Source organism: Kwoniella shandongensis, chromosome 13, assembly GCF_008629635.2.
Source record: "Kwoniella shandongensis chromosome 13, complete sequence".
Classification (NCBI taxonomy): Eukaryota; Fungi; Basidiomycota; class Tremellomycetes; order Tremellales; family Cryptococcaceae; genus Kwoniella; species Kwoniella shandongensis.
Window position 1 is genome coordinate 1,090,301 of NC_089299.1, and position 23,578 is coordinate 1,113,878.

The 23,578-nt window shown below is 50.2% G+C and overlaps 12 protein-coding genes across 12 annotated transcripts; 2 read left to right on the forward strand and 10 right to left on the reverse strand.

Moving 5' to 3' along the window:
• Positions 1 to 107: 107 nt before the first annotated feature.
• CI109_107068 (uncharacterized protein) lies at positions 108 to 1,870 on the forward strand (the record flags this gene model as incomplete). The annotated part of the gene is made up of 8 exons (XM_032007597.1): positions 108 to 471; positions 526 to 588; positions 644 to 694; positions 757 to 885; positions 963 to 1,130; positions 1,191 to 1,459; positions 1,522 to 1,631; positions 1,696 to 1,870. The coding sequence occupies 8 exons, from the start codon at positions 108 to 110 to the stop codon at positions 1,868 to 1,870; spliced, it is 1,329 nt and encodes a 442-aa protein (XP_031858136.1).
• Positions 1,871 to 1,997: 127 nt separating this feature from the next.
• On the reverse strand, positions 1,998 to 2,234 carry CI109_107069 (uncharacterized protein; the record flags this gene model as incomplete). Its single annotated transcript, XM_065967956.1, has 1 exon — positions 1,998 to 2,234. The coding sequence occupies one exon, from the start codon at positions 2,232 to 2,234 to the stop codon at positions 1,998 to 2,000; it is 237 nt and encodes a 78-aa protein (XP_065824028.1).
• A 274-nt stretch (positions 2,235 to 2,508) lies between these two features.
• CI109_107070 (uncharacterized protein) lies at positions 2,509 to 3,177 on the reverse strand (the record flags this gene model as incomplete). The annotated part of the gene is made up of 2 exons (XM_032007598.1): positions 2,509 to 2,576; positions 2,634 to 3,177. 2 exons carry the CDS (start codon positions 3,175 to 3,177, stop codon positions 2,509 to 2,511), a joined length of 612 nt encoding a protein of 203 aa, XP_031858137.1.
• A 518-nt stretch (positions 3,178 to 3,695) lies between these two features.
• On the reverse strand, positions 3,696 to 4,182 carry CI109_107071 (uncharacterized protein; the record flags this gene model as incomplete). The annotated part of the gene is made up of 2 exons (XM_032007599.1): positions 3,696 to 3,739; positions 3,813 to 4,182. 2 exons carry the CDS (start codon positions 4,180 to 4,182, stop codon positions 3,696 to 3,698), a joined length of 414 nt encoding a protein of 137 aa, XP_031858138.1.
• A 583-nt stretch (positions 4,183 to 4,765) lies between these two features.
• On the reverse strand, positions 4,766 to 6,360 carry CI109_107072 (uncharacterized protein; the record flags this gene model as incomplete). The annotated part of the gene is made up of 3 exons (XM_032007600.1): positions 4,766 to 5,403; positions 5,468 to 5,830; positions 5,916 to 6,360. 3 exons carry the CDS (start codon positions 6,358 to 6,360, stop codon positions 4,766 to 4,768), a joined length of 1,446 nt encoding a protein of 481 aa, XP_031858139.1.
• A 741-nt stretch (positions 6,361 to 7,101) lies between these two features.
• On the reverse strand, positions 7,102 to 7,532 carry CI109_107073 (uncharacterized protein; the record flags this gene model as incomplete). The annotated part of the gene is made up of 2 exons (XM_032007601.1): positions 7,102 to 7,278; positions 7,347 to 7,532. 2 exons carry the CDS (start codon positions 7,530 to 7,532, stop codon positions 7,102 to 7,104), a joined length of 363 nt encoding a protein of 120 aa, XP_031858140.1.
• Positions 7,533 to 8,667: 1,135 nt separating this feature from the next.
• CI109_107074 (uncharacterized protein) lies at positions 8,668 to 10,976 on the reverse strand (the record flags this gene model as incomplete). The annotated part of the gene is made up of 5 exons (XM_065967957.1): positions 8,668 to 9,768; positions 9,850 to 10,051; positions 10,161 to 10,579; positions 10,662 to 10,684; positions 10,745 to 10,976. The coding sequence occupies 5 exons, from the start codon at positions 10,974 to 10,976 to the stop codon at positions 8,668 to 8,670; spliced, it is 1,977 nt and encodes a 658-aa protein (XP_065824029.1).
• Positions 10,977 to 11,327: 351 nt separating this feature from the next.
• On the reverse strand, positions 11,328 to 12,166 carry CI109_107075 (uncharacterized protein; the record flags this gene model as incomplete). The annotated part of the gene is made up of 5 exons (XM_032007603.2): positions 11,328 to 11,409; positions 11,470 to 11,523; positions 11,614 to 11,689; positions 11,804 to 11,968; positions 12,037 to 12,166. The coding sequence occupies 5 exons, from the start codon at positions 12,164 to 12,166 to the stop codon at positions 11,328 to 11,330; spliced, it is 507 nt and encodes a 168-aa protein (XP_031858142.2).
• Positions 12,167 to 12,485: 319 nt separating this feature from the next.
• Positions 12,486 to 15,457, reverse strand: CI109_107076 (NAD(P)H:quinone oxidoreductase, type IV; the record flags this gene model as incomplete). The annotated part of the gene is made up of 11 exons (XM_032007604.1): positions 12,486 to 12,536; positions 12,601 to 12,755; positions 12,846 to 12,851; positions 12,919 to 12,955; positions 13,032 to 13,290; positions 13,362 to 13,487; positions 14,230 to 14,339; positions 14,402 to 14,801; positions 14,877 to 14,973; positions 15,094 to 15,325; positions 15,386 to 15,457. 11 exons carry the CDS (start codon positions 15,455 to 15,457, stop codon positions 12,486 to 12,488), a joined length of 1,545 nt encoding a protein of 514 aa, XP_031858143.1.
• A 661-nt stretch (positions 15,458 to 16,118) lies between these two features.
• Positions 16,119 to 17,839, reverse strand: CI109_107077 (uncharacterized protein; the record flags this gene model as incomplete). Its single annotated transcript, XM_032007605.1, has 7 exons — positions 16,119 to 16,267; positions 16,330 to 16,656; positions 16,754 to 16,836; positions 16,895 to 17,091; positions 17,177 to 17,259; positions 17,339 to 17,573; positions 17,747 to 17,839. 7 exons carry the CDS (start codon positions 17,837 to 17,839, stop codon positions 16,119 to 16,121), a joined length of 1,167 nt encoding a protein of 388 aa, XP_031858144.1.
• Positions 17,840 to 18,208: 369 nt separating this feature from the next.
• On the forward strand, positions 18,209 to 20,396 carry CI109_107078 (uncharacterized protein; the record flags this gene model as incomplete). Its single annotated transcript, XM_032007606.1, has 6 exons — positions 18,209 to 18,249; positions 18,306 to 18,374; positions 18,441 to 18,527; positions 18,583 to 18,667; positions 18,762 to 19,796; positions 19,884 to 20,396. 6 exons carry the CDS (start codon positions 18,209 to 18,211, stop codon positions 20,394 to 20,396), a joined length of 1,830 nt encoding a protein of 609 aa, XP_031858145.1.
• Positions 20,397 to 20,698: 302 nt separating this feature from the next.
• Positions 20,699 to 23,372, reverse strand: CI109_107079 (uncharacterized protein; the record flags this gene model as incomplete). The annotated part of the gene is made up of 11 exons (XM_065967958.1): positions 20,699 to 21,323; positions 21,389 to 21,581; positions 21,651 to 21,765; positions 21,824 to 21,886; positions 21,939 to 22,028; positions 22,085 to 22,377; positions 22,458 to 22,534; positions 22,577 to 22,662; positions 22,723 to 22,933; positions 22,986 to 23,264; positions 23,326 to 23,372. 11 exons carry the CDS (start codon positions 23,370 to 23,372, stop codon positions 20,699 to 20,701), a joined length of 2,079 nt encoding a protein of 692 aa, XP_065824030.1.
• Between the last annotated feature and the right edge of the window lie 206 nt (positions 23,373 to 23,578).

The window sequence follows — 23,578 nt, forward strand, 5'->3', positions numbered from 1 at the left end:
AAAGTATCTATATAGTCGATTTACTCTACTCTTCCCCTCGCTTCGAATCCAGCATAGGACAACCACCATCACCACCACTACCACCACCACTACACAGCTTTGACAGCATGCCATCCACGACCTTTGACGCTGACCAATTCTGGTCCGATGCGAACAACCATTTGATCCGTTATTCAGGTGGAAGCCAATTCATCAAACGAGTCATTGTCAAAGCTCAAGACTGTATCCTCATTGACTCGGATGGAAAAGAGATCATCGACTGGACTTCCGGTCAGATGTCTTCAATGTTGGGACATGGTCATCCGGAGATCGTCCAAGTCGTCCATGATTCAATGTCGACTTTAGACCACTTGTTCTCCGGTTTCATCACAAAACCTGTTGTCGATGCAGCTACGATGTTGGCGAGCTTACTACCACCGCAATTGTCAAAAATACAGTTTCTCAACACCGGTGCGGAGAGTAACGAATGCGGTGAGTTGGGTGGTTCCAAGTGCTGGGTCATCATGACTGATTTGACAATCATAGCGATTCGAATGGCCAAATTGTATACTGGCAAGCACGAGATTGTCGCTTTTTCTGCCAGTTGGCGTGAGTTCGCATGATTCGGCATCTGCTGTCAAGCTGATCAGTATTCTGCAAACAGACGGCATGACCCAAGCGGCTGCCGCTGCCACCTACTCAGCCGGAAGGAAGGGTGAGTCCGCAGAACTGCGAACCTGATCGATCCTGTGTGCGATCTGCTGACGTCGCTCGAAGGCTACGGACCCAACTCTCCTGGACAGCTCGTGCTCCCTACTCCAAACGCGTACAGATCGCCGTTCAGACATCCTGACGGATCCCACGACTGGGAGACGGAGCTCAACTATGGTTTTGAGATGATTGATTGTGAGCCGACTCTCTCGCAGTCACATCGAAATCACACCTGTTGAATACTGACTTTCTGTTCCGTGTCTCTATTACAGGCCAATCTACTGGTAGCCTGGCCGCTGCGATCATCGAGCCGATCCTCTCTTCAGGTGGTGTTATCGAGCTTCCCAAGGGATACATGAAAGCTCTCAAAGCACATTTGGACAAACGAGGGATGTTGTTAATCATTGACGAGGCTCAAACAGGTGTTGGTCGAACGGGGGGTGAGTAAGACTATCTAGCAGAGGGTATCGGTCCTGACATGTGTCTCACTCACTTGTCAGATATGTTCGCATTCGAGCACGATGGTGTGATCCCAGACATTCTCACCCTTTCCAAGACCCTCGGTTGTGGTCTCCCGGTAGCTGCTACAGTCACGTCCGCAGAGATCGAACAAGATGTCTTTGACAAGGGCTTCCTATTCTACACCACTCACGTTAGCGATCCGCTCCCGGCGGCTGTGGCGTTGAAGGCTATGGAGATTGTCACTAGGGACAAGCTGCATTTGAGAGCGAGGGAGTTGGGCGCAAAAGTAAAGGCTGGTTTATTGGAGGTGAGTCACAAACGGCATTTGTCTGGAGAGAGGTAGTGATGACGGGTATGTCGCCATCGCAGCTACAAAAGAAATACAAGTGTATCGGAGAAGTCAGAGGAAGAGGTCTCCTACTCGGCGTCGAGATCGTCGCCGATGACAGCGGAAAGGAGCCTGCCCATGTACTCGGAGCGTGAGTGGTAGCCACTGACCCTTTGACATTGACATCAGTAAGCTGATATCACAATACTTTGCAGTGCCATCTCCGATAGATGTATGGACCTTGGTCTGTCAATGAACATTGTCCGACTCGCGCATATGGGAGGTGTATTCCGTGTGGCTCCACCACTCACCATCACCGACGAGATGTGCGATAAAGCTTTGGCAATCCTCGACGAGGCCTTTAGAACTACCAAGGGGACAAACTGGTAACGGGATTCAGTGTAGTATCATATGCATCGACATCATAAAGTGACTAAACTATCCGATATACGCAATCGTCACGAAACACTTCCTGTCTCGCTTGCTATCGTCATCGTCGTCCGTCATCCCCCTAGATCTAAATTCGAACTCGAATGCCCGCCCCTTGCATTCCTGTATGGAACGGAATGTGGTACAGCTGATTTCGAATGCTGGTGGAAGCAGAATCTTCGCTTGCTGTGGGCGGATTGTCGAATGCATGTAAACGCCACTTTAATGAGGAGACAACCCTAAAATACGAATGAGTAGACACAGCAATTGATGCTCCAGCCACATTTGCAACTGTGCCAACACCGGACACCTGAGAGACATGCATATGATCCTAAATGAGGGAGTCGGCTAAGCTATTTGTCATCGTGAATTACACGGCTATAGTCTAGTGCTAAATGTACTTGATTAAGGGGTACTGTGTGACATGGGAGAGGCGAGATCGAGATTCATAGTTAACATGAAGTTGATAGGAGGAATGGAGGAGCAAAGGTGGACATCTGACTTCGAGTTCTTCTTCTCCAAGTGTGCGAGGTCAGGAGGAAGTCCCGACCCCTAACAGAAGCCCTGTGCTGCTACTCATCACCACTGTATCTTCCCTGTTACAACGAACTTTCTGGACGTCGATCAGGAAGCGGATGTCGAGGCTGCGCGGCGGTGGAGCTACTACCTGAAGGTCAAACTATGCCATCAGTTGCGGACGACAAGACATACTCTGTCAACTCACCGAGCTCATCCGTAGTTCCACAGGCGGTACTTGTCTGAGTTGAGTAGCCACGATAGCGAGACCTGTGAACTCTGTTAAGTTTATTAACCCGTTCCTCGGCACGCCTCTTGGTCTCAAGATCGGAAGGGTCGGTGCTGTCCGCTAAGTTCTCAGCCAATGTCCGCAGTTGAAAAGCACCCGCCTTCATTTCGCATTCGTCCCATTCCTTCCTGGACCATGACTGGCGGAACTTGATTTCCGTCCCCCAATGGTACCCTTCATCCTCCTTGCGATGGCACAAGACCACCCTGTCGACACCTTCGAGCTCTCGATAGGCACTTCCCTTTCCCGCCACCCGAGTTCGGAAATGATGGGCCTCGTAGCCGCCGATAACTTTGCCCTCGGTGGTCGAGACAGCGAAAAAGAGTGGTTTTGCGACGGGCAGAGGATCCGCGTCCGATGACGATATGCAGTTTCTGCAAGAGCATTTGGTGGGAAGAACAGAGGTGCTGAGAATCGATTGGACTCTGGGTGATACATTCGCCGTCGTCATGGATGTTGACATGGTGGTACTGTAGGGCTGATTCAAGTACTGTATACTCGCTGCGCTAAAGGTTTTTGAGGACGTACTGAACTTCGTGTGGGGAAAATACCAAAGTCAATCGATGACCACTGCTGCCTCTTGTACCATAAGTGCAGCGAGAATCAGAGAGGTCTCCAGGTGACAGGTTGACATACGCCTTCGAACGGTTCCGAGGGCAAGAAGCCACAGAGTTGACGAAGACCCCAAACGACCAATTGAAACAAGTCTCGAGGGTGAAAGGAAACTCATTCCCCTCCGCATTACACGGTCCAGAGGCTTTAGAAGAGCCTGTACTAACATTTTTACAACCTCTTCGGTCATAGCAACTTCAGCCTGCCGACGAATGTATTCTACCACAACTATCACATACATCTCGTCACTCCACAGACGCCTTTCGATGATAGTCACTAAACAAGTAAGATCCATTCGACAGCCACAGTTCTGCTTCCTCCTTTGTTGTCTTCCTCACCGTAAAACCATCCATCGTCACCGTATTGTACCTAATGCGAACCGTCTGGACGTCCGTCTGTAAGCGGACTTTCGCCTGAAAAATAAACGATGTTAGTAGCTGCATAAGAAAAACCAGGTGTCTTGCCGTAATTTGCACCCATGCTCACCTGAACTATGAAATTTCCAATGCGAGTAGGGCCACCGATTATCATACCTTGACTGGGTTGCTCCCTCCGTCTGAATGGTCCCATCTTTGTCAACAGTGGCAGAAACGACTGTGTCAACATCCTTGAGTTCTTCGTACGCCATGCCATTTTTCGCTACCGCTTCTTCAAAATGCTCCGGATGGTAAAATGTGAGGACCTCCCCATCCTGGGAGATAGCGACAACGACTGATTCCCCAGCATTGACGACTAATTGCCTTGTTGATCTAGAAAGACACCAATTGCACGGGCATTCAAGAGGTGGGTACCACAAGGCATACCTGTTGAGGGCGGATCGAGCTTTGTCAGAAAGTTCGTTGGGAAAGGGCGACATGGTGGTGGCTGAGGTTGTGGTCAGGGCCTTGCTGGTACCGGTAATCGTCTTGTCAGTCATCGTGCATACTATCATCAAAAGTCATCCCTAAATCTGACACTGCGACAATAGTTAGCTAACTCACAGCAACTCACAATAGTGTGAAAACTTGGTCGGGTGTAGCTTGTATATGCGCGTTTGAGTTGAGCAGATTGTCGAGGGGGAAATGCAACTCATGGGTGGCGGTTGGTATCAAACACAGTCCACAGACGTTTCTCACAACATTCCGCGGGGATTTCAAACCTCTTCAGAAGGATCGAAAGGAAGGCGTGAAGGCGACATGCTTGAAAGGTGTTTGAAACCAGCTGGGGGGGAAGGTCAAAAAGGAGCGACAAACTCCCGGAAACTCGCAAATGACATCAGAATAACAAGCTAAGACAGTCGTCGCACGGAATCTGTTCATGGAATGACAAGGTGCTGATACATGTCTCACAGTCTAGTACACAAGAGAAGAAACAAGTACCCTATCGACCAGAAATCGGTCAGGCATCAAAGTCCAGGCGAAGCAGTAGTACTGTTGTGCGAGTCTAACCATCTCCTCTCACTACTTTGTCGATCGTAGCGGCAACTCAGGTCTCCCATCGTCAGAACCGATTACAGACCAAGATTCGGTCACATCGTCAGAGGATTCACTCATGGACAACACTCCGCTTGCCTCGGGCCAGGAGCCGATCATCGACAAGTCGTCGTTCGCGGCTTCGTCAGACGCATTCAAAGCACTGAAAGGGAACTGGGTTTGGTTTCTGTCTTGTTCCGCATGACGTCTCGAAAGGACTTTGAGCTGTTCTTTGCTTCGCGCATCGTTCTCATTGGGGAGGAAATTCAACTTGTCAATTTCCGCCGTCTGTACACCGATGTCGACCGTACTCCTGACGACCCTGCCAAGAGTTCCGGGTGGGCTATAAGCCCTCTCAGTACGTGTCTCCTGATCTCGGACATTTCGACGTTGGAGAATGCTTTGGTTTGTCGGCTGTTTCTTGGAGATAGGCATCAGTGCGTAGGGCTGGTCATCCAAGGTGATGAGCCTCAGTACGCTAGCAGTCCCGATTTGTATCCTGCTGGCTGAGCTTGGCAAAGGATTATTAGCCCCTTTAGTTGACGAGTTAAAAGGAACGGCATCAAACTTTCTAGGTAGAGTTTGGCCAGATGGTTTGTTGGATGTGACTTCGGTGATCGTGGGCCCTACTTCTGGCGTCAGTACAATAGGGTATACAGAAGGTTTGCAGAGATGGGCAACAGTGCTTACCTGAGCGTAAACGCGCCCACTGCTCGTTGCTCCATCTGGGATCGAACTCTGCCTCTGTGGCTTGGCTTGGCGTACCGACAAGACCACCATAGACTTCAGTGAGGATGACCCTGTCAGTTTGCCAAAGTTCGGGATGATCCCAGATATTCCCCGCTACGTGATCATTGAAGTGATAGTAATCGTATATACCCTGAACCGTGCCATTTTCCTTGGACACGGCGACGAAGAACTTCTCCAGGTCACTGATTTTCTTTGGGAGACCCTCACCGTTTGTACACGTGTAGCAACGACACTTGAGACGATTCTTGGATAATTTTGCCATCACGATGGATCGAACTTCTTCGGAAATCTCGCAATCTCGAACTGTGAGACCGTCATCGTCATTGTCAGCCTGGCAGATTCGCTGAAAGTCTGGCGAACAGACTCGACAAAGAGGAACAGGGCTCACTTGAGTCGTGGATCCTGGCGCTGTGATAATTACGCCTTGATTGCTCTTTGAGTCTTTCCTCCCGCCACTGCTCTCTGGTCCATTCGTGATTGAAGGGTGACCATACCGCTTCTCCTGTCTGGATTGCACCGGTATCATCCACGGTGGTCAAGACGAGTTCGTCGGCATACCGAAGTTCGTAGTAAGCCTTGCCTTTTCCAACTACCGATTCTTGGAAATGTTTTGGATCGAAGTGAGTGGTGACTTTCCTAGCTTTAGTGTCGACGGCGAGGATGACACAGCGTGATTTATCACCACTGAGAGTGGGAGTAGGATTGCCCGGTGCTGCATCTGAATCCGGATCGAAACAAGAAAAGCAACAACATCCACTGCTGCGGCGAAGAGTACTCTCAACGAGGGCGGATTGAATTCGATCGGGTAGGTTGTTAGTCGTGGTGGCGGACATGACTGTGGTTATAAACGTGTCGAATCTCTGGTCCAAAGGTATGAGCAGGTTAGTAGTCGTGTCCAAGCCTCTACCACAATCGCCGCAAGGATGACTCACAGTCAGGTAAGGTAGCAAATGCTGGACGGATTGGAAACCCAAAGGTGGCGCTGTGATAGACAATACTTCAAGAGGACAGGTAACTTAGTCCAATCCTCCTCCTTGTCAATCATCATCGAGGTGCAAGGACGTTTAGACCTTCTCGAAAGGATCGCATGAAGAAGGAGTTTGTAGGCTGCGACGATGACATCAGTCAGGAGGTTGAAACAGTTTAAACAGGATTGACGAACAGAAAAGAGCGTCGACCTGAAACACGTTTGACATCAACAAGAAGGCAAAGACACAATGATAGCAACAGTCGACAGGTGAACACAGAGGCTGAGAGAAATGCCCAAACAATTCAAGCGGAGGTCGATCCGCCTCCGACATGCAAAGCTTTCGCGTAAGGGCTCTGTCCGCTTAAAACTGCATAAATAGAAAGAAGGAAAAACAACGAGAAAACCTGGTCGGGGCGAGGAGCAACAAGTACGCTAATAGCAGCTGGAAGTGTATGGGAGACGAGTAGAAGCAAGAGTACTACAAACATGGCTACACCACCATTCAACACTGCACCCCTTCTTTAGTCGTAGCGTAATCTCAAACCCCTTCCAAAACACGACGGGACGGCTTGGTCTCGCTTCATGCAGTTCTCCAGACAGCTTCTCATTCCCCTCGTGGTCTGCCGTAACTCTGTTGACCCGATCCTCGCGACCCATGGACCGAGGGCCGTGACGATGAACCAGCATTGCTGAACTCGCCTGAGGCTTCGTCCTGCCATTGATTCCGCTCGTAACCCAACTTCTCCCGCCATTGGATCTCTCTTGTAGGTGGCTCCATCTCCTCTTTTGCAAGATCTGTCAGCGCGAAAAATTCGGCCAAGTTTTATAGAGCAGTGCAACATTGCTCACCTGGTGAATAACAGAGATCTCCACCCAGTGACTCATTCGACGTTTGTGGGCGAAACATACGTCCAGGATGCCTTGCAAGCTGGGCCATGCTAGTTCCAGCTCTCCTTGCAGCCCTCTCCCACTGAGTCCTTTCACGAAACTGCTTGAGAGTCCATTCGGGATCAAATGTGAACTCCTCCAGGCCATCTGGCTGCCCAAGTTTGTTACATTTCAAGATGACCCACCTGTCAACGTCTGCAAGCTCGCTATATTTGCCGATGTTTGGCACAACTTGGTCTGTGAAATGATATTCATTGTAAATCCCCTTGTTTGATCCAGTCGATGTGGAGATGGCAATGGTGAACCATTCATTCGCGTTCACCAAAGACTCTTTTGCCTCTGATGAGTTACAGTCGTGGCAACGGCATTTGATGGGTAGGACCGGTCGCCGTAACCTCGAGAGGACTGCCCGTGTTTCCTCTGTTATGTCGGCCCTTGTAACCTTCGGCACTTCGGATCTTGCTGCTTCCGTTGAGATTGGCGCAGTGGATCTAGTAGAGTTCGGGGCTGTATTCATTGTTATGGATATGGCTGAATTGGTAATCCTAAACTATATGTACGATCGGGATCCTGCTCAAGGCTTTCAGAAGTCAATCGATCGTGGGGAGATATCAGGACGACTCACGGTACCTGGAGGTAATGTATAAATTGGCTTGTTGAAGAGAATTGTGTTGTTATTCAAGTGAGCGATCCAACAAGTCAATAGGTATTATACTCGTTTTGAGAGAGCCTGTTGTGAGGCGAGAGGCGTGTCGAAGCCATGAAAACGAATAAAAAGGATCGACAGATGACATCGGTCGACAAGGAGAGAAGTCACCCATATCAAAGGAAGGTTGACATGATACACGTCAGGTATCGAGAAGAAGCCACCAAAGCCTTTTCAATGACATCAGTCTCAGGCTTGACTGAAGTGAGAAGCACCTCCGTATCGATCGAGGGGAAGTCTACGTCAAACACGTTAATATTCAAGGCTTCTATAGAATCCTGTACGCAGTCAGTACCCGTTCGCACAGCATCGTACTCGTATAGTGGCCAAGTGCGATTTCGAGTTGAAGACACGTTGCCTCTCCATGGGCTGCGTCGAAGATGTTGCATATACGGTTCTCTCGTGTTGTAAGTTAGCGAGTGTGGTCAGTGTCCATGTCTTCCTTATGTGATATACGTGGCGATAGTCAAGTGGTAATCATGTTCGTTCTAACATCGTTGCCCTGTAAATGACAGGAGAGGATCCCACGCGATCGATTGCGCTTGCCCACGGGACAAGCCGTACATCTTGTCTGAATCATATTCGCCTGTCCCCTCTCCCTGCTACCGGCGTCACATCGCTCGATCCTTCACTTTCCGTCCTACCCCTCCTTACTCCTCCCATCGGTCTCCCATACATCATCCCTTGAGCCTGTCCTTGACCTTGTATGGCTAGACCACCCATCGTCGGTGTTGGTGTCTCTCCATAACTCGCTAGACTCTCCCCTCTTATCGTCGTTCCCGAGGTGAGAGTTGATCCCATCGACATCATCGCCGTTGAAGCTGAAGCGGCTGTAGACTCGCTCATCATGGAAGGGGTAATACTCATCCCTTGTCCTTGACCATTGATCATAGCCAAATCGACCGTATCGGTTCTCGATCTATGTTGGGGTGGATGTTGAGGCGGAGGTGCCAACGTCGAATTGGGTGTCAAATCATCTTCTTCATCTTCTTCGTCGACGCGTGGTCTACCCCATCTCGTATCACCTCCATTGGAATTTTGTCTTGACATCCCCTCCGCGTGTTGTCCACCACCGCCACCAGCTTGCGGACCTGGACCACCGAGCCCAAATCCCATGTAAGAGGAAGCTCTCCAGCCTCGCCTTCTATGTCTTCCAGATTGTCCACGTTGTAGATTGGTCCTCGCGCCACCGATACTGATTGGAGTATTACTTGCCGGCGTACCGCCGTTGCTGGCTCCCAAAGGAGATTTGACAGGTGATTCGGGTTTGGCATTATCCGTTGATCTTTGAACTCTCCACCGCACAGCTTTGCCCAGGTTGTCCACATTACTTCTCACTTCCTCATCTCGCTCGGCAGAGATGATCGTCGACGAAGAAGGGAAGAACGAAGAGTATCGAGCTTGTGTCGACAGCACTAACGACATCTGGAGTATTCGCGCGAGATCCTGTGACGTCGGAGGGGTGCTACCGGACGAATTTGTAGGCGATGTGATCTGCGGGATGAGTCGAGGAAGTATAGGGACGAGTATGTGGAGTAAGAAGCCGGAAAGGAGGAGGTGACGGACGGGGATGGGCGAGTGTGATGTTGACAGGTATGAGGAGTTGGTAGTTGAGGCAGAGCTGCTGGTGGGGATGTCTCGTAGTTGGGTGAATGGGAGGAAGACGCCTTCCACGTACTGCACCAATAATGTGTCAGCGTGATGCTGTGTCCATCCCATGCCGCCCTATAGGTAACAACAATACAGCGTATCACTCACAGGTAGCACCTGAGTCCAGAAGAAACTCCATACCTCTGCAGATCTACTGACCACTTTCCCCTCCTCCAGCGTCTCAAACTTGGCTTTCAGTGTCAACATGCCTGATCCGATGAACTCTCTCAAGTCGGACGAGAGAAGGGCGACGATCCGTGAGGGCGGAGCTCGTTGTGATGTGGCGACAATGTGGGAATGGCACAGATGGCTAAAGTAGAGCGTGTCAGCAGTCACGTCAGAAAGAAAGCTTTGGAGTTCTGGACTGAGAAGTGAGACTGGCTAGAAGAGGATTGTGAAGGGACCGCGACTGAACCCACTTGAGATCCTCTATTGGCGTCTTCAACGCACTCCCCGCGAACAGTGGTAACACATGAACCGTCAACAAGCTCCAAGGTGAGCTAGGACTACTATGAGCCATCGTCATGCTCTCCGCTACTCTCCCCGTATGTATTGATAACGGCTCATGACCGTGTCCGCCGAGTGACGAATGCGAGTGTGTCAGAGCATGATCAGAGAGCGGCGTACCGTCCGGAAAGACGACGACACCATTCGACGAAGGTGAAGGAAGAGCGGGATTGGAAGAATGGGGATGAGAGAGGGAAGGTCGAGGGGAGGATGAAGAAGTGGAAGGACGAAGTTGGGAAGATGAACCGGTAGCGTGGAGAGGATGTGAAGATGATGAAGGGGTCGGAGAGAGGGGTGGAAGGGGGGGCAGATGAGATAGGGTTGATGATACCTGTTGTGTGAGTAGATCACTTCGGGTAAGCATTACGCTTGAGATTTACAGCACAGCATCATGTCACATCGCTCCCACTCACCAGCTTATTATCATATACCCCTACTGCCCAGCCCCCACCAGCTCCTCCCTTCCCTCCAGCTCGATGCGGACTCCCACTCCCACTTCCACTCCCATTGGTCATCCCAAATCCTCCCGGCGGCAGAGGTAACCTCTTATCATTCTTGGCTGGTAATGGCGGGGGTGCGAGATCCCCACCTGTCCCTAAGCCGGATGAGGAACCGCGGGTGTTGGTACTTGCGAACGAGGTGGTGGAGTATGTCGGAGAAGGTGGAAGGGGAGCACGACGAGGTGAATAGGTGTTATAGGTATTGATGGGAGGCGGTTGGGTAGTCATCGTAGGGATGGAGGATGCGGTCAAGTCCTTGTAGTTGATGATGTATTCGTCATCGACGTTCGACGTTCAACGTTCAACGTCGAAGGAAGGTAGGCTTGAGATATCTGTCCGTCGCGTAATCTCAATTTGACGTAATTGAGGAAGGTGTGCTTTACGCAGGAGAAACGGATCTCCTTAGACCCTATGAAGGTGAGATCTCAACTGATTGGTGAGGTGGAATGAGCAACGTATAATGGTCAACGAAGCTCTTGCGATGAGAATGGAGATGAACAACAACAAATCGATCCACTTCCCGCGAACGCGATATAACCGGGTTTTCATTCAACTATCATACTCGTACAAAGGGGTACACTACGGCTTGTACTCGTACTTTTTCAGATCATCCAGCTTTACAGACTTCAATGCATCCAGCGCCGTAGCTGACAGGTCGACACTACAAGGGGAAGAGAATGATCAGCTTGGCAAGATCTGAGATGGTGGTCTGAACACTCACCGAGGGACGACTTTATCGCCTAGTCTCTCAGACGCCGTGAGAGCTTCTTTCCATCTGTGATTGAGACCATAATCATTCAGCATGGTTCCACCTTTACCGTATGGGTTGACAGCGATGTCGCGGCAGTACCGTCCCAGTGCTCACCTCTCTACGCATAGACACCATCGACAACCATCTTTCAATCCTGGGAAACCACCGCGGCGGGTCATGAGATCGTTTCCTACGGCGATAAAATAATTAGCTTCAGTGATCCAGGTCGAGCTACCTCGGAAGAGTGAGGAGAGGGTTGCGACGAGTAAAGCTTCTTGACAACAAGACATGACGCCGCACTCACCTTTTTCCTTGCTGAACTGGAGGAACTCCTGGGTAACCACTCCCCCTATGAAATGTTTACCAGTATCCGATCCTGCATTACCCCAACAATATCCATCTCTCATAAATCCCGTAGGGTGTGTAGAGTCTCCCTCCTTCGTATGAGGTTGGAGCGGGGCGTGTAGCACTATCTCTCCCGGTCAGCAGTTTGCCCAGAAGCTATAGCGGAGCGCAAGTGGGTTGTCACCCGCTCACCATTCATCTTGGCCGAATCGAGAGTCATGGTAGTTGCGGCTCTTGAAAATCGCGGTGCGATCGATTGGATATGGGAACTGAGCAGAGCACTAAGACTAAGCGGTATGGAAAGTATAGATCGCAGGTTCATGAGTAGCACACGTTACGTTTGACACCGATGAAAGATGTTTGGAGAGGGAATGTGTTTGATCGAGTTGATGGTTGTCGTAAATCGTACCAGTACGTCATGCGATCGCCCTCCACCGTGTAAGGTGTCAACGATCAATGGCTGCTTCCACTGCATGCTTAGCCACCCCAGCTAGGTTTGTTGGCTCTCTGCGTCCACGAAGACGAGTACAAAAGGTGGGCAGCATCAGGTCATGCGTCATGAGGTATCGTATGCATCTACTGTCTGTATAACTTCTCACACATCTACCGTCCGATCAGTCAAGCGTTGAGCCTGACCCAATCTAAGCGGCGTTCTTTCCCTTGACGAAAGTACCGACGAAAGAACCGAAGTACTGTTGACGAGCCAGATCATCAGCATGCCGTCCACTTCGTAGCGTATATTTCCACTCTACTCACCTTGCCCTGGTGTCGAGCGACCTGGAGGTCGTTGGCGGTGGCCTGCTTGGAACCGTCGGAACCGGCGATCAAGGAAGCACCGTAAGGGGAACCACCCTGGACACCGTCGATGTTACCGACGACAGGGTCAGAGTAACCGATGGGAACGTAGACCACTGCGGGGGAGAAAGAGAAAAGGTTAGTCGAATGAACGAAAGCAGCGAGCAATGATTGCAGCTGTCAAAGAAGGGAGTGATGATACGTACTACCGTCTACGAGGAAAGATCAACGTTAGCATAAGTCTTTAGCCACCAGGTAAGGGGGACAATCTGAACTTACGGTGCGCGAAGAAGGGGTAGGTGGTGAGCGCAGTGGACTACAAACACATCGGTGCGATTGATCAGCGTCAGGATACACAAACCTAATGGCAGAATAATGAGACCACTACCCACCTCGTGACCACTGTGCTGACCGGCGGCAGAGGTGAAAAGGGAGACGAATTTGCCGGTGAGGGCACCAGTGGCCCAAAGACCACCGGTCTTGTCGAAGAAGGCGGAGACCTGAGCGGGAAGTCGACCGTATCGGGTAGGAGCACCGAAGATGATACCGTCGGCCTCCTTGAGGTCCTCGGGGGTGATCAAGGGGTACTTGGGGGCGAGCGAACCACCGGCGTACATCTTCTCGAGGACCTCCTTGGGGAGAGTCTCCTCGCTAGGGTGGTGGTGGAACGTGCGTCAGTGATATTGCCGTTATTTTCGACCCATAGGTATAGTCGCACTCACATGAAGTAGGGCTTGACGATAGCACCAGACTCCTCAGCACCCTTGATGACCTCCTCGGCGAGCGAGGTGATGTGACCGTAGGTCGAATAGAAGGCGACGACGATGATAGGCTTGGCGGCGACGGACCTAGGTGGGGTTCAAGGAAGAAACGTCAGAGTTGTGTCGTTGTGCTATCGAGATCCAGCATGGCAGAGAACGCGTTGACTACCTTTGCTAGTGACAGGATTCACTCACATTTTGATTGCTAGGATTAGTAGTGAGTAGATGGAAGTACGAGGAACAAGTAATTGATAATGTGTCTATTTGAGAAGGAAGAAAGCGAGACGACAACAGCTAGTGGAATGATTATTTATATATTGTTTTGGGTTGATTCCAGAGAAATAACCCCTGAACGAAAGAATCATTGCTGACCCAATCCATCCCACCCGAATCTTTTCCAACGCATTCGGCGAGTGCATGCTTATGTCAACCCTCCGTCCCGTCCCCTCCCCACTGGTGAACATATGCACAAAGGATCACACTGTATGGCGGTTAAGGTGGCTTTTACATTGCTAATAGATCATTAAACTTATTACAACTGCATGCGGTGAGAGAATGATGCCGTAAAGGGAAAGTATAAACTGGGAAAGATGACTAAGGTTGTTAGGGGGAATGGCGTGCCTATTGCGGTTCAATATCTAGTATCCACCGCGCCTATCAAGCTGTACCGCCGGAACCATCGGAGTAACTTCCGTCGGGTTTGTTGATCCGTTATGAAGCATGATCAATCGTCCATATCAGCAGTACCATTGACACATCCATATGCATGATTGCTTTACCAAGTACTCGCTGTATCCGCTGGTATATGCATCACAGAGCTCAAGTTCACATCCCCTTCTCCGCCTTGTATCGTTTCAGAAACGTCCTATAATCTTCCAGCTCAGGTATATCTCTTCTCAACTCGTCGATATCCACATTCCAACCCTGCTTGGCAAAGAACTACGAGCACAGCGATATTAGTTTACGCACTCAAATGTTCTCTTAAGTGACTATACACTTACCTCTGAGAATCCCTTGACGACAGGTACAAACTTCTTCGCTGTCAAGGCCAAGAACCAAGGGACGAGGGGTACTTTCGTCCCCAGCACTTCCTGATACACTGCGTCCAATTGCTTTGGGTTGAGCTGATCACCTGCTAATCTGACAATCCCATTTTTCCACCCCGGCCCGTTTATGAACGCTTTGGCAGCTACGATCCCGATGTCTCGCGTACTGATAAGCTGTAATCTCTTGTCGGTATCGGGAGATGAATAAGTGTATTTCATGGTGACAGTCCGACCGATCTTGAATGGGAATGGGGTCTCAGGTGTCCAAGTTTCCATGAATTGGACAGGACGGAGGAACGTGTATGGGAGATCGATGGATTTGATGTGATTCTCAACAGTACGTTTCACTTCGAATCTACACCAACCAGGATGTATGTCAGCGTTACTAGAGGGATGATTTTATTTTCTCCTCCCGTCCCTGCTCACTCACATGGAACAACCAGTATCGTCCAGTCCGCCAAAATCACAAGACGAGTAAACGAAGTGCTTGACCCCGAAATCCTTTGCAGCGTCTGCGATAGCGCAGCCTACGAGAGTGCTCAAGCAAGTCAGCGCGAGTCAGCAATAAAACATGGCCTCGGAAGATGGATCGAGAGACAAGGCACAAACAGGAGTGGACTCCAAGTAGAGTGAGAGGAGTTACTCACCAAATTTCACAATATTCGCATCATTCTCATAACCTTGTACGCTAAAAACTCCATGAACATCTCCCTTTTCCATTCCAAGTGATGCAAAAACCTTGTCAGGCTCTTCCATACAGTTCGCATCGACTTTGACAAGTTTTACACCAGGGTACGAGGCGAGTTTTTGAGATGAAGGAGAGGTTGGATTACGTGTGAGGGCGAGGATGGTCCATGTGGGGTCGGAGGTGGTAAGTGCCTGTCGTCGATTGAGGGTGTCAGCCGAGTAACGAGCGGATGGCACTATCACGATACCCACCCGGATCATCGCTGTACCTTGCAGACCTGTCGCTCCGAAAACGACGATAGTTTTGTTCATCTTGGTTGTCATTTTGTGGTGTTGAACGGGGGATTGCTATGGTCAATATGTGTGTTGGTCAATACCACGTTAATAAAGCGGTCTCAATTCCAGGTGATGAGTCTCGGTAGACTACGAAATCGCGCTGCACCCCTTGCCTTTTATATATCATCGGTCAATGCATGCACCTGCCCTCCTCGGGCACGATATACCTCGGCGATGTCTGTAGAATGTATCGTAAAGTGTGCAACCATTCGTATGACCGCAATACTTTATATATCGTTTCGAGGCGTCACTTATCGATAGCCGGTCCCGCGGGCAACGATGACCGCCTCGGATTCCGGTGAAACCTGATAGGTTCAGGTGAATGAGTTACATCAATCAGTCTTTCCCTCCTGCAAGTCATGCATGACACGTCTGTGCGTGTACGTTGATTGAAATGCTGATGAGGATCCCTGCATGACGGGCATCGAAGGCTGGAACCGACATTTCATGCCATGTCGTTGCTCGGGATCGATGACTGTCATTGTTGCCACATGTGACTGTCCGCCCGCCCCTTATCTTCGTTCGTATTTGTTGAGTAGTCCATCAGCCATCGGTAACACAAGCTCCAAGGCACATCACAATGCAGCAATGCATCTAACAGTACGAAGATCATGCTGAATGAGCCCAAAAACAAGAAGGAAACATGCAATTAGACGCCCGAATCTACCGACATCTCCCCTACTACTGGGGTCTCGAACAATTCCTGTTTCTCCTTGAATGTGAGCTTGGGCTGCGAGACTAACCAGATGAGCTTGGCGAAAGCTGCTTCGTGTGTCAGGTCGTATCCCGGCAAAACACCTATTTGTCACGCAATCAGTCATAATACCCACCAGATCGTTCTTGGAGGAAAACAAACTCACCTATACTCAACAAAGTCCTCCCTTGGGCGTACAGAGGATATACGTTCGGGATCGCACACTGCGAAATGACCACCACCAACACCTCCCTCTCCACCAATCTCTTCAACGATACTAACATCCCGTTCTTCTCGTCCAGAGGCAAATTGCCACTGCCATACGCTGAAAGGATGATCGCACGACATGTGGGGACAGCATCGACTTGCGCTTCGAGAAGTGAACCTGTCATACCGGGGTAGATGTGAACTGCAACGACGGTAGGATCGGAGTGGAGGTGAATCAATGGTGGGGGAGGCGTGGTGGAACGAAGAGGGAGTGCGGTGTCGAGCGCTACGACATATGGTGTCAGCGTGATCATCAAGGGCGGGAAGGGGGATGCGGAAGGAGAACAGGACTCTTATGTTCGCACTGATGCGCAACCACTTACTGATCTTGACATTGAGGTTGATCAACGCCGGGACGCAAGGCGACGTGAACGCAGCGAATAGATTTGGACTGGTCTTGGTTGCTCTACAATAAACTCGTCAACATGAGCTCTTAAGACCAAACTGTGTCAAACTTGACTCACCGACTACCATGCAAGACCTGATGGTTGAACACTATCCCGACTCCTGCATAGGGCAACACCCCCGCAACGAACAGCGAGTCGAGGAGGTTTGTCCATCCGTCCGAACGTGGTCGAGACAGAGGGATTTGAGCTCCTGTTACGACGATGGGTTTACCGGCTGAATGGAACAGGAAGGAGAGGATAGCAGCGGTGTATGCCTGGAGGAAGGGGGTAGTCAGCAGCGGATCGTTGTGTCTTATGGGTAGCTGATTGTGAAGGTGGTATTGACGACCAAAGACGTACAAGGGTATCCGTCCCGGAAAGAATCACAAATCCATCGTACGCATCCCAGTTCTCGTAGACTAACGAAGCGATAGTGTTCCATTCTAACAGATCATACGAAAAGATCAGCTTGTATCCCGAATCTTAGAGAACTGACTGCCTCAGGGATGTTGGGATACTCACCGCTCGGTGTCATCTCACTACTATCCATATGTCTATCCAGATCCAGAATTTCATACTCTACAGATCTCCCCTCATCGTCCAGATCAGGCGTTATAAGCGCTGGAAACAAGGTATTTCGTCCTACAAGCGTCGTGTGGACGGGGGAATCGAAAGAAACGGAGGAATCGGTGAATTCGGATGGGGAGGTGAGGGAGGGATGCTGGCGAATACGTCTGAAGAAGAGGTCCGTACGGGTCTGCAAGATTCATATGAGGGATAGTGAAGTAGGACAAGGTGTTGTGGTGAGGAAGGGCCAGTAGATGAGAGCGTTGTAATGTCCGTAGAACGAAGTATGAGGAACAGCCAGACAGTGAAGTGGTTAGCTTGATCCCTACCTCAATGGGTCAGAATTTGGACTGCTTAACTCACAGGAGCTAGACCACCCCTTGTCACTTCACTCGCAATGGTTCCACCTGTACCGATGCACAGACATTTCCTCCTAAGACTCTTGTCGCGGGTCATGTCTGTCCGAGTTGAGTGATTGAGTCGAGTGGAGGTGAAATGAGTAGGAAGATAAGTCGACTTGGTAGGTCTCGCTCGCAGGTGTACCTGTATTGAGCGAAGATGATGCTATGTGAATTGAGAAGGAGAACAAACGAGTCTTTTGCTTGTTGTTGAATACGGTGAATGCATCATGAAAGAGAATTGTTGTTGAGATGGGAAATCAACGAGAAAGATGGGAAATCATCACGACCAAAAATGGGAAATCAAAATAACATAACACGAAATCATGAACTGAACTGATAACCGATAACTTGACATCATCCATCATCCATTCGTCATACAACAACTCCAACCACCAACAGAGACGATGCATCAATCACCCCTACGATGGGTGTGAAAGACTTGTTGACTTGGGTGAAGAAGGCGTAGTGAGTCGCCGTTTCCTCCTGTTCTCTTGGCTCGTCGTCACTGACCACATATCCAGTCCACAAGCTATCAAGTCGTATCCGAAACGATGGGAGTCGCCCGAACTCAAGGGGAAGAGAGTAGCCATGTGAGTTTGGGGTTGTTTTTCCTATGGTAAGAGGCATGTACGCTGACACTATCTTCGACTTCATAGCGATGCAACCCTGCTCACCAATCGATATCACTTTGCCTCACGTAACGGACCATGGGCAGGTAAAGGCGAGATCATAGGATGGTACAAGTGAGTCTCATGCCCTATGGACCAGCCAGAGGGTGGTACGCTGATTCTTATACAGTCTGATAACGGAAATGAGAGCGTCTGGAGTTAAGCCGGTGGCGATATGGGATCAAAGAGGGTACAGAGAATGGAAAGCCCCAGAGGTGCGTCAAATCACCCTCAAAATAGACATAATCCTGTTGAGATCCGTCCTCCCTTCGATTTCGTGCTTCTGCTGATCATGCGAATTTTCGATAGGCCCATCGCCGACTCATGACCCGCGCAACACATCTCGCTCGGAAGGAACACGAAATAACCCGATCCTCTCGTCTTTCATCCCTCCGCGAAGTGTTGTACGATTTCGAAGAGATGCCAGAGGAGGAGAAGGAGGTTGTGAGAGCTCATTGGGAAACCACGCGATTCATGTTCGTGCAGCCAAAAGCCGAGGTGGCTCAGCAATTGAGAGAAGAGGGCGAAGCGGAAGAGGGGAAGGGACTGACAACGGAGGGGAAAGGGACCGTATCAAGAGAGAGTTTGATAACTCCGCCTACACCTTCATCAACACCTCCTGCTGACGTTTCGAAGCCAATACCGACTTTATCTCAGTCCGACGGAGAGTCCATCGACAGGATTACTGGGATGATCGACTCTCTCGCCCATCTCGTCCAAGATTACAGAGATCACTATCAAGCTCCTGCATCAACAACCCCTCGTATCGACGGACTGGGACTGGATTTAAACCTCGAACATATGGAAGAGGAGATCCAGCAGTGGGCCTCACTACGACCGCCGGCTAGTGAAAGTTCGAGCGCGAAGGAAGAAGAGGAGAAGGCTAGACATCATGGAGTGGAAGAGTTGGACGAAACGCTGCAGGAGATGTTGGAAGGCAAGGTGAAGGAAACGAAACGACAAGCAGAGTTGACAAGGGAAGAAGGAGAGATCATCAATCTGGCTCTGTCTCCCACGACTTCATCCGCCGCATACCCTACTCCACCACCAACCCCCCCTTCGTCCCCGTCCCCTTTCCCCCAGCTCTCTGCACCCCACTCCCCGATCACCCGTTTAGATCACCTCATCGACGCACTTCCCGTCGTCAAAGAAGTGTACGAACGGGCTCTGGATGTACCATCGATTGCAGACCATGAGGATTGTAAGACACTCTTGGGGGTGATGGGAGTGCCTGTGATCGAAGCGATGATTCCGTACGAAGCGGAAGGCTTTGCAGCGAGTTTGGCGAAGAAGGGCTTGGTGGACTTTGTGGGAACAGAGGATAGTGATGTGCTCGCATACGAGGTGAGTGTGGGAGTGAACATCAATCCCTTCCTACACGACGTACGTCGGAGACCTGACGATGCTGACTTGACTCCTCGTCATTGACAGGGTCCCCTGCTTCGCAATCTCTCGCCCTTGTCTTCTCCGCTGAGCTATGTCTCGGGCTCTCATCTCCGTCAACTCACCTCCCTTACTCCCCCGCAATACCTCGATTTCCTCATTCTCCTCGGCACCGACGCTTCCCCACGTATACCCAAAGTCGGTCCAATGACCGCATTCAAGCTCATCAGGCAACATTCTTCCATCGAGTTCATACTAGAGCACGAACCTACTATCGCTAAACGACTAGATGACAGAGGAAAGTTCATGGTGATGGTGAATAATGCGCGTAGGGTGTTCAACGAGCTGCCAGAAGTAGAAGGGGTTGTAGAAGAAGGGATGTTGGAAGAGGGAGCGTGGGACGAGGGAAAGATTGAGACGTTCTTGGAGGAAGAACATGGGATCAAGTTGGTTGAGGCGGGTGAGCAGGTCGAGAATGGGACGGAACAATCGAGTGGGTCGGAAGATAAGTCGGTGGATTTCGTGGCTGAGGCTCTGGCGAATGAGCAGCGAAGAGGCTGAGGAAGGGTGAAACCGATCGGGAGGGTCATAGGCATTGGAACGCACGACTGTACATAATATACCTCGCATTGTAGTCAATAAACACCATCAATCAACTGCTCATCTTTGTATAAAATGATTGTCCCAGAGAATAACGTACAGTATTTCAGTGATTTCATACAATACAGCAAGACCAACCCTCTGATGTACTATACAACCGAATAACGCCCCAAAACGCAATAAACGATACGCTATAAGTTCTCCCGTCCTCCCCCACTTCTTTCCACCGAGTCATTGTCCACGCGATAAAACCTCTCGGCCACCTAACGAAGGTTGAATATCGCTCCCAAATCATGATCGACGTTCGTATCCCACTGGAAAGTCATTTCCGGCAGAGCATTCTCCAAATCCCATTCGGGAATGAAGGGCATCGCATTGTTTGAGAACATTAAATCGTCGAATTGGGGTATCGGCATGTCGGTCAACTGCTGATGGTGATGTTGCTGGTGATTGTTCTGATGTTGAGCACTGATCGCGCTTCCTCCTTCTACGTTATGATTATGGTTAGGCGATGATCCGTGGAGGTTGTTTGAATCAGGGTGGTGATGATGATTTGCTGTACCGAAATATCGTTCTCTTTCTTCTGCAGCGGCATTGTTCGTCGACGCCGATGACATTTGTTGTTGCTGATTGTGACTTGCTCTACGTCGTCGTTTCTTATTGAAAACAGACTTGATCCTACGAGACAGCTGACGTGCCATCGCACCTACCACGCTCATACTTTCCGGCGCATCAATCTGATGTCGATTCGCGGCTTGTTTCTCCAGTTCACAGACTAGTTCTTGGATTATCGCGAGACGGAAAAGCGACCAGTCGGATAGTTCGGTGGTCGATTGGTTGATGATTGTTTGGATTATGTACATCGCGCAGAATGCGACCATGCTCGTGCTGTAGTCGGTTTAACTGTTAGTGTCCTCTCCAGATCTTGGGCTGTATTGTCGAGTACAACTTACTCAAACGTAGCAGAATTTAGTAAACCCTTCCACGACTTGTAATGATTGATCGACAAACAACAGACTTCGAACGCCACGGTCTCACAGGTCTCTCGAGCTTCCGTCTCATTCTCGGTCGATAGTTGTTTTTGCTTGATGGTAAGGGCGAGCACAAACGTCGAGAACTTTGCGATGATGTCGTATTCGCAAGTGGCTGCCGAGACGGGGTTCATCAGAGATGTTTACTTGCATGAACAATGTGTGTAGGGGAAGAACAACTCACTCTCGATCTCAGAAGCCCATCTGTGTCGCCAGTCTGACAAAGATCGCTCAATGAGATCCTTGTCTCGCTTGAAGTCGGCCACGCGATACGTCCCAAGTTTGACTTGCACCTCGGCCTGAGGTATCGGAGTAAGAAACATGTCCTTGCTATCGGGGATAGTGAACCGGACTCACCACCAATTTTCGCAGAGACACCGAGGCACAAATAGCTGCATCGTACTGCCGAGGGTGTGCAAGCTGACAACAATATCAGTCTGAAGTAGGCCGATCGTTCTGAGTGAAGACTTACCGGATGTTTACCCCATCGTTCCAAGGACGCTGGCGAGGTGAGGATGGACTCTGGGAAGACTGCATATCTCCCAGACACCATTGCGATGCTCTACGAGACTGTTACGTCAGGTTGTCATCGTCGAGAGGGTGTGAATCAACTCTCACCCGATCATGTATGAACACCAGCAGACACACCCTGTGCGCATTCCTCACCAACAGATCATGCGTATCTTCGCTGTACATCGGGTCCGTTTGTACACAGTACGGTAGCGGACTGTCCAGCCTCAGCTCAACGGCGAGGGCGATCGCATAGGAGACGTAGAGCCATGTCCTGTCCTTGCACAAGTTGCTGGGCACTTCTGTCCAATTGGCCAATATCAAAGTCCCTGGACGATCTCGATGGACTTGAGATGATGATTTCTCACGTGCGATTCGAGTCGTAGAACGTGCGACATGAGCTGTGAGTGAAGACGGGGCGAGGGGTTCAGGGAGATGTAGGTGCTGGCCATGGCAAGTATGACGGCGAAGAGAAAGGAACTTCGAGTTCGGATATGTGACAGCGTGTGGATTCGGGGGTCGAGATACATCGATCCGTTCGTCAAGAGGGACATGAAGCTGTGATATGTCGTCAACGAATGCTTTGTCGTGATGACTTACGAGTTGAAAAGATGTTGAGCCTCAGCTAGCGACACGATCTGTAGGGAAACAACGTCGTGTTCTGGCGAAGCGTCCAGTCGAGCCATCTAATTATCGTTCAAGGATTAGCAAAGTATCGCTCGGATTAGGATGAACTCTTCGCTCACATCTATTCTGCCGTAGAAGACGGACGGTTCATCGGATTCTCGATCGTTTTCATTCGCTTCGGCAGATAGAAGAGCTTCGAGTCGTTGAGTTAGGACTTCTCTGCCCGTGCTGGCGTGGACTTGATTCGTCCATTCGGCGTATCTGTCGAGGATATGGGTGCTATTACGAGCGTATGATGGGATCTCATGTACGATCGGTGGTGGATCCACTCTGCGAAGGATCAGCAAGACGCATTGTGAGCATAAAACGACTTTTCACTCACTCCGGTGAACTCCGCCGTCTTACAGCCTCCGACGCCAGCTCGTGCAATGGATTAGGCAGATGATTGACATCTCTGACCAATAACGAGCTGCCTGCTCCGATCTGCGACGAGACACGACGGACACCTTCGTTGCTCGATCCGATAGAACCTTTCCGTTTCCTATTTTTCACACCAACTTGTCTCCCGACCCTCCTTTTCAGTGTTATACATTCGATATCGTTTGCTAGACATCGTGCACAAGTCTCGTTCGGATCCCGTCCTTCCGATTGCCGGATACATCTAGCACAATCAGAGTCTGATCAGTGATAAGCTCTGGTCTGATGGAGGCTCACCCACTCACTTTGTTCTTACTTTGCGACACGCCACACAGGCTGTGGTGTACACCATGGTGATGTCTGCGGATACGATGTGGGGAAGAGACGATAACAATAACAAACAGGAGTCCAGATCGAAAAGGTAACAGGAACATGCTTATTAGTGATAGTTGATGCCGTGCAGATGATAACGAAGAGGGGACAGGTTGATAGTCATCGTTCTCAAGTTAATCCACGTCATCTCTCGCTTCACGTTCAACGCTTGCCACCCGTTCGACG